This window comes from Furipterus horrens, unplaced genomic scaffold (assembly GCF_987537825.1).
Source record: "Furipterus horrens unplaced genomic scaffold, mFurHor1.1.pri manual_scaffold_11, whole genome shotgun sequence".
Lineage (NCBI taxonomy): Eukaryota > Metazoa > Chordata > Mammalia > Chiroptera > Furipteridae > Furipterus > Furipterus horrens.
In genome coordinates, this window is record NW_028327181.1 from 26,523,297 (window position 1) to 26,536,871 (window position 13,575).

General features: G+C 47.0%; 1 protein-coding gene across 6 annotated transcripts in view; it reads left to right on the plus strand.

Annotated features, from left to right (window-relative positions):
- NTM (neurotrimin) overlaps positions 1–13,575 on the plus strand; it is a 941,188-nt gene that overhangs the window by 525,492 nt on the left and 402,121 nt on the right. For all 6 annotated transcript variants that reach the window (XM_090291030.1, XM_090291029.1, XM_090291032.1 and 3 more), the window contains exon 2: positions 4,855–4,939. In XM_090291030.1, the coding sequence (XP_090147156.1) occupies positions 4,855–4,939 (85 nt within the window). The remainder of the gene's footprint in view (positions 1–4,854; positions 4,940–13,575) is intronic.

A 13,575-nucleotide genomic window follows, 5' to 3' on the forward strand; every position in this document is an offset into this window, starting at 1 on the left:
TGCGTCTACCGACCAAAGGTTCTACTGGCCATCGCTGTGCTTCATGCATCTCTTACGAAGTTTGATGGCTTCCGAAGTGTATAGATAGCCTAACCTTTGTTATTTCTTCCTATCCTCCTTCTCCATTTAATTAGTGCCCCCTTTTTCCTCCGTGGAGGCTCCTCTCCCTCTTTTGCTCTTCCTTTTGAAATCCTAGTATGCTAGACTCTAGCCCAGCTGCACGATTTTATTTTGATCCTGTAATCATATAGGAGGAAGAATAAATAACATGTATATTTCCCGAGCCCCGCCCTGCCCTACGCCTCTGGAGGAGTCTCTTGACCCGGAGCGACATCACCTTTCCTGAGCCCACCTTCAGACACCTATTTGGTGCCATGCTGCCCTGCATTTGTCATCTTCTTGCCTGCACTCCAGTTTGGAATCTCCACCAGGAGAGGGGGGCCTTTAGCCTTTCTAGAGAAGAGAAACTGGCATTTCTTAAGCTAGTGCTCCTCTTTCGGGCTCCTGGGCAGAATATTCACAGCTCTTTAGCTAACCCAGGCTTGCTGTAGGTAGCAGAGTCAAACACAGACAACAGCTGGTTTCCTTTCACTGGAAATCGTTCCCCGTTCCAGCCCCGCTGTAGTGTGTGGACGCTGCCTCTGCCAGAAGTCTCCGTGTCCCTGTCCCCTCACCTGCCTGCCAGCACACCCTCATCTGCAGGGCAGGCTCCTGCACACCTCTCCCTTGCAGTCACGGGATTACTAAAGGGAATATGATTGTTTTCTTTTGCTCAGGCAGTGTGTACATGTGTGTGTGTGCATGTGCGTGTGTTTGAAAGGCATTGTCCTATAGATATTTTTATAACCTGAAGCAATTACAGCTGTCAGCACAGAGACAAGCTGTGACAAGTTGATTTATGTGTACAGTATGTGTGTATGCAGGGGGAAAGGGAGGAAGGAGAGGAAGACAGGGAGAAGGTGGAAGTGGGTGCTCATTAGGAATCTGCTTTCCAGGATGCAGAGGGGAAGTGGTTTCTATGAAGAACACAAATAATGAAATTGCTCTGACTGTCATCCCTTTTTCATTAACTTGGATATGTTGGAGAAAATACAATAAATCCAGCAGTTTTTATGAAGCAATAGACAGGAGAGACGATAAGCCACTAAATGTTGGTTATATTTAGTGATTAGGGGATGGGGAGGGAGTTAACATATGATTTTGATCTTCACCTATTTAAACCACTTCAATAAAGGGTTTGAAAGAAGTATTCTGCCTTGTTAATTGTAAGGGCCTCTGATCTTTCTCCACTTTCTAAACTTGCATTTTTTAATAAAGTTTGGATCCCTGGATTCAAGGAGCAAGTATGAGGTTGCGAGAGTGGATTTTCTTTGTTCATCCTGAGCAACACCCGAGCTCTGCTGGCTCTCCTTCCAGGGACTGCTTGGATGCTGCAGCTCAACACTGTCCCTTCATGGCCAGAGAAAAAGATGGTCTGACTGTCTTAGATCAACTGCTTGCAGACTGGTATAAATGGGACATCTTAAAGAGCCCGGAGGAAGAATTATTTTTCTGCCCAGCCATAATAATAAACTGGTGGCAGGCAAAATGTATTAATAGAGCATCTTCTACCTTAAATGGATGTCTAAGTATTTTACTGTAGAGTTAATCATGTATGTAGGCCCCTTGGGAAGGCCTGTTGTTGTCATTATCCACATTCCTAGATGCAAAACCTAATGCTCATTTGTACCTACCTGGGAATTAGATGCAAAAGCCAGGATTAGAATTAATCATGAAAGGAATCATCCCTGCCATTCTGGCTGCAGGGAAACAGCTCCAAAGACAGAGGAAGTCCCTCTCCTTCCTCTCAGCCAGCCTTCATTCCACATGAGGCAGTGAGAACACATTTACAAAGAGGGGTTGGTGGAGGAGGGAGAACAGGAGTAGTTAAAATGGGTGGATTCTTAGAGGAGAGTCCTTTGGCTTTTGGGAGAGAAAAACCCCAAATTCAGCAAACTGAACACCAGGAAAGATAATATCATACTGTAAGTCTGTTATCGCATAATATCTTAACTTGGTGAAATCACTCCATCTCCTATTTCTACCACTCTCCATTGTAAAATGGAGATGACATAGGGACTTGCAAGAATGAACTGGTGCTAAATAGGGGAATTCTCCTCCTTCTCTTTCAAAAATATAAACAAAACTCTCCTGCTCCCCATAAATGTCGTTTTTGCCCCTGATAGTAAAGTCTTTCATTGTGGTTGTAAGTTGACAATTGATTTTTTTGGGTGCTATATATCAAATGGTCCCCAGCAGCCAAACGTAGCAAGTGAGTCTCTGTGAGGATTTAATATCAAAAAGTCACCAGAGGAGAGTAGGGGAAAATGGGTCTAATGATAGGTTAATTGAGACCTTCAATGTAAAGTTGCTCAGCTTTTCATGGCTGATCACTTTCTGGGCAATTGTCAGAAGAGAAGAGTCAGCCTGCTCGGTCTTTCTTTGCTGCCTCGGAGTTTGGCTTCCACCCCTACACACCTGACCTCGGTCCCTACCAATCTAAAGTAGTTAGAGTGAGGGCAATGTGACAGGGGAAATGCTGGTGCCATCCTAACACACGCGTTACTTACGTGAAAGTGGTGGACTTTCATGGTACTAAGACCCTTAAAATGATTCTGGCTCTTTGGTGTTGGCTAGCTGGCTTTTGAGAAAGAATATTTTTGTTATTTGACAGTTTATCTATATCTATATATCTATATCTATTCTATCTATCTATCTATCTATCTATCTATCTATCTATCTATCCTCCTGGTTAGATTTGATAGAACGTTGAGGGGAAAAAACAAAGCCACTGTTGCCTCCTCTCTGTCCCCAGGGAGGGTATGAGTCAGTGCATGGAGCTCAGGTCTGGAATCCCCAGGAAGACAGCGTGGCAATGTTAGCCTTGCTGTGGAGGCTGGGAGGCTGGGGTATTCCCTCCCTGTTGCTCAGGAGCCAGGCCCTGGAAGGGGAATTCACCACATCCCATCAGAGCTGAAATTAAGGGAGACATAGAAACGTAGGTACCCAGGGACCTGCAGCATCTGCAGAGGGAAAGTGATGGGAACTGAGATGAATTCAGTTTCCCCCTAGACTTCAAAAATTTGAAAAACACACCTATTAAGGTGAAATCAGCTCTGCAAGAGCATGAAGCCCAGGAAACTGGGGAGTCCAGTGCATGAATGAAGCAAGAGGCTCACATTCATCTGGGTGAGCACTTCTGCAGGGCTAGCTAGCGTCTCTTAACATCCATAAAACAAGGACAAAGAATGTAAGTCAGAGCTTGATCAAGATTTTGATGCGACTGTCAGTTTCACACACTAAGTGGCTTCTGTGATTTTGCGTTTGTTTGGTACATGGACGATCTCTGTTTAGAATGGTGGCGTAGAGTCTCTGGTGTTTTAAACTAATTTTTATGGGCGGGGGCTTGGTGGTGTGGGCATTGACTATGGAATAAAAATGAGATTGTTCTAAAACAGCTTCCCGACACTCTAAGCGCTAACGGAATTAATCTGATAATTTTAAGGTGCCTGTATGCAAGCCACAGGGCTTTTCTTTCCTAATTAGTTTGTGACCCTTATTAAGATGTCCTGGGCTTACGAAGGCTGCGTGGTAACTTTGCCTTCTTAATTTGGAAGTGACAGTGTTTCAAGGCGGACAGTGGTTAAATTCCTTGGCTCAGCTGGTGCAGTGCAGCGGCGCAGCTCGGCGTGGCGGGGGTTAAGGTGGGCGCCCGCCTGCGCCCCACGCCTGCCCGCCCGCCCAGATGAGCGCGCAGTCCGCCAGCTCGCGCGGCCCCGACACCGACACCGGAGAAAGTGGCGGTCAGTGATGGAGCTGCTGCCATGACAACCCCGGCGGTCGGGGCCCGTGCGCGTTGGGGCTGCTCCCGGGAGGAAGGCGGCGCGGAGGCCGGGGGCGGCCGCTGAGCGTGGCGTCCGCGGGGCTCGGGTGCCGGCTGCGCCTCGCTTTCCCCAGCGAGCGAGCGAGGGAGCGAGCAGGGGGCCGCCGCGGTCCGTTTCCGCCCGGCTGCTCCAGCCTTGGCCGCCACCGTGGCCACTTCCCCAGCCGAGACCCGCTACATCGCGGCAGCTGCAGCGCGCATTTCGGCTCCGAGGAAGTTGACCTAGGAGGCTGCGGCAGGATCCCCGGGGCCGGATCCTCGCGCAGCCGTCTTCTCCTCGCACACCCCTACCGCCTCCTGCGTGTTCTACTTTTCGTCCCTGCCATTGTTACAGATTGTATTCTGCGGGCAATTCTTCCTCTGAAACTTAGAAAGTGTTGGATTTTCCCTTGTTCGAACTGAGCGATTGCAGACCTCCTCTGCCTAGCCGGATCTAACCCGCCCTCTGTCCCGCTTCGGGTACCAAAGTGCTTATTCCACTCCAAAGTGCCATGTCTGAACAGTTAATGGGAAGAAGGGACTCCTGAGACCTGCCCACACCTTTTGCACCTGCCTTGAACTTTCCCCTTTTCGGCCACCTTCCTCGGCCGAAGCAGCACCGAGGAACCCCTCCTTGAATGCCCTCCGTGGAAACTGGTTCTCCGAGGCCGGAGCGCTGAGGCTGGGCTTGGGGCAGGACTATTAGGCTCGCAGGAGTCTGCGCGCTTTTCTCCTGCCCGCGCCTCTGGATCACAGCTAGTTCACTGCTCCGTCCCTGCGCTCGCGCCCCCACCCCACCCACTTCCTGTGCTCGCCTGGGGGGCGTGTGCCGAGCGGCTGCCGGCGTTCTGGGAAGTTGTGGCTGCCGAGGATGGGGGTCTGTGGGTACCTGTTCCTGCCCTGGAAGTGCCTCGTGGTCGTGTCTCTCAGGCTGCTGTTCCTTGTACCCACAGGAGTGCCCGTGCGCAGCGGAGATGCCACCTTCCCCAAAGCGATGGACAACGTGACGGTCCGGCAGGGGGAGAGCGCCACCCTCAGGTAGGGAGCTGCCATTCTTCAATGACTTGACAATGATTTGAAATGGGGATGGAGAGAATGGGGTTGGGGTGCAGGTGTGTGTACTGGAGCAGCTGGTAGGGCGGTTACTGGTTCGGGGGGCTGCACAGTTCATGGATGCTCTGGATGCTCTGTCCCGGGAATGTTGGTGGTCTCATTGCTGTTCCCCCGAAAACTGGTTTCCTTGGCTCAAGAGGTGGGAAGCATGAGGGGTGGCTGGGCCAAGGAGTCCCTAAGATTGAGGACGGTGGCACTCCCACGCTGATGGCCATGGTGACTGCAGCCTGGATGGGGCTCAGTGTGAACAGTCTTTTCCGAAGGTAATGAGTCCCAAAGGGCTGGTCTGGCTTTCTGGGCATGACCTCACTCAGCCCAGGTCCTGGGGAGTCGCCAGCCATCTGCCTTACTCTGGCAGACTGGCTGTTTTGTCCTGGGCCTGACTGTGCCTGGGTTTTCTTGGGGACCTTCATGCCACAAGCTGGTGGGCAAGACATGCTTCTCCTGTTTGAACATTGCTTTCTGGGATCAAAATCATGCAGATGAGTCTGATTTGCCTGTGGAAAGTATCAGTTACTCTGGGAACTGTACTCCCTTGGGGCTGTTCACCAAAGCAGTATGTGCCAAACTCATCTGCCAAACAGAAGCTGAGTTTCAGTGTTGAGTCAGGCCCTGACTGGCTTCTGGGGCTAAGGATTGCAGGAACTAGAGGAGGAGGAGGAGAATCTCAGTTATGTTTGTGAAAAGTAGCAAGAGTCTTTCTCCCTGGTCACCCTGCCTACTGAAACGCTAGCTCAATTTCTAGTGTCTACAAACTACATGACTCATGGGAGGGCTACAGAGCAATTGTAATGGGACCTTACTCTCTGGACTTTTATAAAAGAATCGGCCTGAGTAATGAGTTGAGAAGATGGGCGGAAAGAATGGTTTTCCTATGTCTCTTTGACTTAATGTGCTCTCCTAAATAAAGTTTTCAAAACTGGGCCACTGAGTGAACCATGAGGCAATGTGACAATATGGCCACCTTTTGCATGTGAAGATGCTTGGGGCGAGTGCCCACTCTATTGCTCCCTGGTGATTGTTCTTCTAAGATTTGATGGCTTGTGGATGGTACACTTAAGGCAGTTCCCATGGGCTAGAAAATGTTGAGGAGGGGGTGCTGGCAGGACATTGCCAAAGGCAATGTGGGTTTTAAGGACCCACGCAGGTCCTGCAGACATCCCATGCTCCTTTGTCTTTTGGGAGCTAACTTCCATTGCCCCAATGAATTCCTAGTCACTCCTTGCTTCCTGAAACCAACCTCTTCCACTAAGTCCCTTAGGGATTATTTTGAACAAAGGTTACACATCTAACTACCTCTCGCCCTGAAATAACTGTATATCTGCTTCATAAAGGGGTTTCATGGAAGTCCAAATGTACTGCGATTTCAGATTACTTCAGAGAAAAACAAAAATGAAACTCTAAAGCAATAGAGTCAATGATATAGTCAACACTACATATAGTCAACACTGCATATAGTCAATGGTGTGTAGTGTTGTCTGGATGCCCCTTTGTCCCTAACCTTTGGATGTGAAGAGTAACCCCCAACAAATCAAATAGAGACATTTGCACGGGGAGAACATTTTAGAGAGAAATGGGATGGTATTTTCAAGGGGAAGATGGAAGGTAGTCAGCTCTATATTGATTTGGAAATAAAGAAGACAGAGCAAAGGGCCCTTGACAGACAGCAGCCCCCATGTGAGAGGGGCAATGAGGGGTGCTGGACAGTCCAGGATCTGGCCTCCAGGAGACAGCCCCCGAGACTCATGAGAATCAGAACTCTCCAGAGTGGCTCAGTTTAATAAATGCTCAGCCAGGGGATGAGCCTGGGTTAGTGGCAGCTTCTCTTTAAAATCATATTATCATGTACTGGCTGGCATGTCTCTCTTTGTCTTTCTTCCCATGCCTCCTCTTTTCTCATTCTGGGGTCCCTCTCCCTGTCTCTTTTAGGCACTAACATTTGTTTTTATTTTCATGTATGCCACAGACATACTGGCCTTGTCTGGGTGTATGGAAGAAATGGGATATGGCAGGGCTTCCTCTCTAGGCCCAGCTCAGCTGTGGCATAAAAAGGAAGGACCTCGTGGAACTTCTGCCCTTCTGTGGCAGCCCTGGGGCTGAATGTCCTCCTGGCATCAGGAGGAAGAGCCTCACAGTGAGGGAAGCCCTACAGGGCAGGGGTTAGAGGAACTAGAGTCTGCCTGATACCAACCCATTGGCCATGGACCTGAGTTAGGATGTGAAGTGGGCAGCAGGTTTATCAGGCAACCTGCACAGAGGATGCTCCTGCCTCAGCAGAATGACGCTTTTCTTCTCAGGCTCTGATGCACTGGAGCAAGGAAGTGCTGCCATATTGGGGTATACCTGTGTGAAGTGGTAGCTCTTAAACTCTCAAACACAGGCTCTGCATTTTGTACAGAGTCATGTAGGAATAGTGTACATAAAATTTGCCAATTTTGCACATGACCTGATTTCAGGATGCAACAATCCTGTGGTTCAGGGCTCTGAGTTAGTTTATTTTTGCTTTTGTGTGTGTACATGTGGGTCTTTTCTTTCTTTTTTCCTCCCTCCATCCTCCCTTCCCTCCCTTTCTTACTTCTTGTTTTCATTTACCATGTGACCAAACTACACAGAACCAGAACTAGGGAAGCCCTGAGCACCTCTGCTCTACCCTGGAGGGCCACTCTGCCCACATCACTGTGGGTGACAATGACTGTGATGCTTGTAGTTTTCTTCTCAACCAGCAGAGGACTTTTTGCTCTAATTTCATGTTATTCTGCTTTGTTCTCACCAGTTTAATTTCTGGAGGATCTTTTCCAGTCTTCAAAGAATGAATGTTTTCAGCAGTGGATTCTAATATGAGGAAACTTTTAAAACATGTTTTCTTTCATTTAGTTAGCATCAATAATTCTTGTGGAGGAATTGGGAAGACTTTTGCCTAACATGCCACTGGCAGCCTGAAAAAATTGCAAACAATTTGCAGTTTCCCACTTTGTCTGCTTTCCTGCTGATAGTCTGTGTGCATATTTTTTAGAAGGGTGAGGTCACATAAAGCAGAACGTACAGTAATAGGAATACTAACCAAAGTTCATTGGGCACTCACTATTTGTTAGGGCCTATTCTAAATGTCTTATATAATATCGCACCCATCATCCAACCTCGTAATGTTAGCAGTTAACCCTAATGAAAAACCTTATGATGCAGAGATTGTCATATCCCCGTATTACAGATGAGGAAACTGAGGAACAGAGCGTTGACACCATTTGATTAAGGTTGCACAGACAGGAAGTTTTGAAACCATATTGTGAGGCATTAGTAATAATAATGTTTAATGAGATGAATGCTCTTTCAATTATTGGCCAGTTGCTGTGTGAAACATTTTGTATATGTAGTAACATTTAATTCTCACAACTCTCTGAACTAGATTTAATTATTCCCATTTGATAGACGAGTACGCGGAGACCCAGAGAGGGGAATGCACCTAAAATCACACAAGTGGCAGTGCTGGGGTGTTGACTCAGGACTTTGCTCCTTGATTTTGTGCAATGAATTCTTTCTCCTGATTCGTCCCTGGCACTTAATCTCTCCACCTCTTATTGCAGCTTGTACCATGTGTTATCTGCCTCTCTATCTTCTTTCTCCATGTGTACTGGGGAGCAGCTAGCTCTTGAAAAGCAGAATCCATGCCTTGTAATGCTGTGAGCACTGTGTGCTTGCCAATATTTACTGAACAGATGAAATAAATGAAAATAAGCCAAACATATCCCCAGCCTACATTCAGTTTATCTTCTTACCACAGTTCTTTATCACTGTATTTAAAAAATACAACTGTGGTCAACCAGTGAAGATTTATTGAGAGGTTCTTAAGCGAAAGGCACTGAGCTGGGTGTTGGGATGTGAAAAGTCATGAGGTGGGGATGTCGCACTCCAGGGTCTGGGGTCCAACTCCGAAGGCCCAAAGGCAGGACTGCGGACAGGAGAGAATAATGACAGAGACAGGCACACAGTCAGAGGTGAGTGCTGTCTCTCCCGGGGCAGGACTGAGCTCCTCCCAGGGGGAAGCTGAGGAAGCAGTGAGAGCAGGAGAGGTTGAGGTGCCCAGCTGTGTGTGTGTCCATCATGAGAGACCTTCACGAAGTGTCTGTGTGTCACTTGTCAATTTAGATGAATCCGTGTCGTGCTTTTATAGATTCCCCAGATATTTCCTTGGGATCATCTGGAGAGTGAGTATTAGAGGCTGAGCTACACATCTGTCATGTATCTAGAATGTAGGCTTTGCCACTATATGATGATTTTTTTTTTTTTGGCGGGGGGTGGGTGTGAGTTAATAAAAATGTCTGAGAAATGTACAAGATTGAAGTTGAGTTTGATACAGCAGTTCCATGGCAAAGCACAGAATAATGTGGTTTCTGATACTTGGGAAAACCCATGGAGTCTTCTAGATGTGGGACACTGTGGCACTTAATTTGTCTCATGTAAAACACTCAGCATTTCATTTTTAGACAGGTGGATCCTCTGTTAGTCTCTCCAGCTACTCCATGGCCTCTGGAGGATGGAACCATGCTTTCTTCAGGTTCACATCCCAATACCTGGCTCATGACTTAGCCCATGGTTTTTGCTAATGAAGTCTGAGCAACTCTCCTCCCACCCCTCCCTTTACACACTCTGCTGTGGACATCTGGCCTTTTTTCTGTTTCATGAATACAGAAAACCTGTTCTTTCCACATAGCCTTTCTACTCATGGTTCCCATGGTTGGGAATACTCCACCCCTCCCCCTACTCTAGATCTTCCCACAGACAGTTATCGATCATCTTGGCCTTGGCTTACATGGAATCCCTTGCTCACTGAAGCCTTTCTGGACACTCACATGAAAATATTCCACTTCCACTTCCACCAGTTTCACATTGGCAGGTCATCCTGGCTTATTTCTTCAGAGCAATCCTCTGTATCTGAAAGTGTTCCCTTTCATTTATTTGGTATGCATTGATGATCTGATTTCCCCAATGGGACTGTCATTTCCTTGAGGGCAGGCACTTTCTCTGCCTTATTCTCCACTGTGTAACAATGTGGCACATAGCTGTGCTAAAAAAATAGTTTTGTTTGAGTAAATGAATGACTCAGTCTCTGAGGTCACTGTCTTCTTCCCTTTGCACTTCTCTGACCTTCTTCCTTAGTTGTCGTGTGGTGTCCTTGCCTGGACATGTTACGGTCCAGGTTGTGCAGCTGTGAGAGGCTGTTCTTCTGAGATGCGAGCCTGCTTTTGAGGATGTTACAAATACACATTAGTAACTGAGCTGGTGTCTTTCTGTCCAGGGCACGGATGGGTTGTATCAGTTGCCTGATACTTCATAGCTGTGCCCCCCCACGACACATGCCTTCTTTCTGCCAGGTCACCTCCCTACCCAGTACATTTGAAGACATGCTACTACTGTCTGTTGATGTGCGTAACCCCAGGTGAGCCTCAGGGAAATTAGCATTTCCAAGATAAAAAGGGCCACAGAAATGCACATCTCCACATCTCACCTCATCCTTCTTTCTCTCTGGAGTCTGCTGGCCATGGCTGTCTTGTGGTGTAACTATTGATCTGTTGTTCATGAGTTAACTCGTTCAGAATAGCAATGCCACTCAGGAAACATATGCTATGCCGACTGCCCCGCCCCTTCCTGGGATGACTCCTGTGTGCTCACCTGCAGGGCCTGCCAGGCATCCAGCCGGTGGACCGGGCTCAAAAGAGCATGCACAGATGGGGCTGCAGAGGGAGGCTCCTGGAAGCACACTCTGTCTGTCTAAGGAGCCAAAAACTAAAATGGGAAAATGAAAAACCCAACCAACCATGGGGCAGGAGGAGAAGGAGTGTGCCAGTTGTCAAGGGAACCTGGAGAAGGGTACAGAGGGACAGCCCAGGTCTTCAACACGCCTCACTTCTAAGGACAGGTGTTTTGCAGAAGTGTTTCTCTAGCGTTGGAAAGCATTACAGATAGCAGGGAGTTCACCGCCTTGTTTTACAGATAATGAGGCTAGTGATCATCAGTTTCCCATGCACAAGGTCCTCTTCCTGAAGGGGCGATGAGGGACTGACACCCAGCCCACACTAGCCTGTGAGCCTGATAGCCTAGGGCTACCGGCACCTGGAAGGAGGCTGTTTTCTTCTACTAAGTACAAAAAGCATCATGCTGACCCCACTTGTGAGGCTGTTCACTAATGGTTATTACTGTGCTCTCTCCTAGCTGCAGGTTTTTTTGGTACTAAAGTCGGCAGGCAGGCCTTCTTAGCCCTGATGATGTCCCTCTGACTTTGTTTGGGACAACTCTGTTTACCGGGTGTCAGGGGCTAAGCACTCTATGGGCAGGGGCTTATTTAACCCTCATAGCTGCTCCACAAGGTGGATGCAATTACTATTCCAATTTTACAGACTGGGAAACCCAAACACTGGGAAGCAAAGTGAGACATTTTCCCAAAGCACGCAACGTAGAAGCAGCTACGCCCGACTTCTAGGTTCGTTTTCATTTTTAACCGTAGGGATTTTTTCATTCTACCATGACTTCGTTGCCAAGTTCTTCTCTTCCCAGAAAGTGAATTTAGTTGTTTTCCCTGGCCCTGGAGCACAAGAATCTTTTTTCTTAGAAGTATTTTCAGAATGGGGTTAGTGGGTATTTAAGGTAGTCTGTGTAGCCAGTGGCATGGAGACACAGAGACGACCCAGGTGGCCTCCAGGGGTCCTTTGAGTCAGAGAACCCTAGGCTCTCCGTGGTGTGTTCAGAGTAGGGCTTTCGTTCCAAGTTCTTCCGCTGGCCTTTGCTTCAGGTACCAGCCATCTTGGGCTCTCTCACGGAGAGTGAATGATCTCTCAGGTGTCTCCGTGCATTTCACTGGAAGTGGGTATGGAACAAATCTAGGCGGAGGCACAACTCTCGGAAGAGTCTGAACGCCAGTGTATCTGGCTGTCCTGGCAGAAGTGGGCACCACAGTGGGACCTTGGCCTATGCATTTCCTTCTTTGTTGTACTAGAAATAGGATCATGGGCCTCTCTCTTGGGGAATCTTAAAAAAATGCAATTAATATTAATAGCATCTCTTTTTCTAAGCTCCAAGTCTCCACTTTACATGCTGCCATAATGGTAATATGTATAAAAATACATACTACCATTAACGCCACCAAGATGGCCAAATAAAACTCCTTTTTAGGAAACGAAGACTTGGCTGGGTTTAGGATGTAATTTTGAATTGCATGTGTGAGGAGAGGCGTAGCAATAGGAAAGTTAATGGACGTGCCCCTGATGGAAACAGTGATCAGCAAACAAGACTTTAGTAACACACATCCAACAGGGGTGCCATGCTAGAGGGAAAATGGACTGGCGGGCAGGGTTCTGTTAGCCCTAATGTGAGCACTTTCTCTGTGTGATCTTGGGCAAAAATGTTTAATGGCTATGTGTAATAAAGAGGACGGTTATCATCTACCTCAAATAGTTGTTTCAGGTTGAAATGAAATAATGAACATAAAGCTGAGTGTTATAAGCATGACTTTCTTTTCACGTGTATATCCACAGATATGCATGGATGATGTATGAACATAGAATATTCACACACCTAGCAGTGGTCATTATAAAGTATTATAGGTTAAGCACTCATGTAGCTACACTTTGACAGGTACACTGTGTCTTGCTTCTGAGAGATTTTTGAAGAAAGGCCCCCATCTCCCTGTGATTGTGCTCTCCTGTGTGTTTCTCTTACACATCTGTGTAGATTGTAGGTGTTTTCTTCAGTTCACATAACTTCTTGAGCTATTTTGTTCAAACAAGGGAGTGAGAAGACAGGTGTTTTTTTAATTTTTCATAACAAGATGGTTGCCTAGCAAGTTATGACAGTTCATGTCTCTGAAGATGAATTTCCTCCCAGGATAAACCATACAGAAGGTTCTATGGAGCCAGGTTATCTGAAAAAAAAATAGTGGGGTCAGGAATTTAAGGATAGATTTTGAATTTATAGACCCTTTTTTTCTTTATTTTCCCATGATATTCCACTGGAGTAAGCAGGCAAAATGAGGGTGAGGATGCCATTGCTTGCAGGGGTTCTCTGATTGTATCTTGCCCCTTCATTCACGTCTTCTCTTCATGGAGAGTCTGGCTCAGGGCTCGTGCAGATATGGGGAAAGTAGAAAAGAAAGCCTCTCTGCATTTGGTAATTTTTCTTATAGGCAAGTCTGGGGCAAGACCGGTGTGTGTGTCTGGCGTTAGACACTGATTCCTCAATTCACTGATGGCACCACAGGAATGGCACTTCTCACTTCAAGCCTATGTGATGGGGTTTAAATTGGTTTAAATTACATATAGCCATTCAATCTTGCATCATCTGCTTTCCCAAAATCTCATTATTTCATATGGTTATGTTTTTAGGGTTTACATGGGTGCATTTGGCCAACTTGTTGTCTTGTCAGTGTGAGATATTTTAGCTTTGAAAGATTTGGGGGGGTTAGAATTATCTCACAAAATCAACATATAAATTATGCTTACAATATTGCTGATGGTTTTTTAAAATAATAAAATTTTTAATGAAAACAGCATCTACCACTAGAATGAAAATGG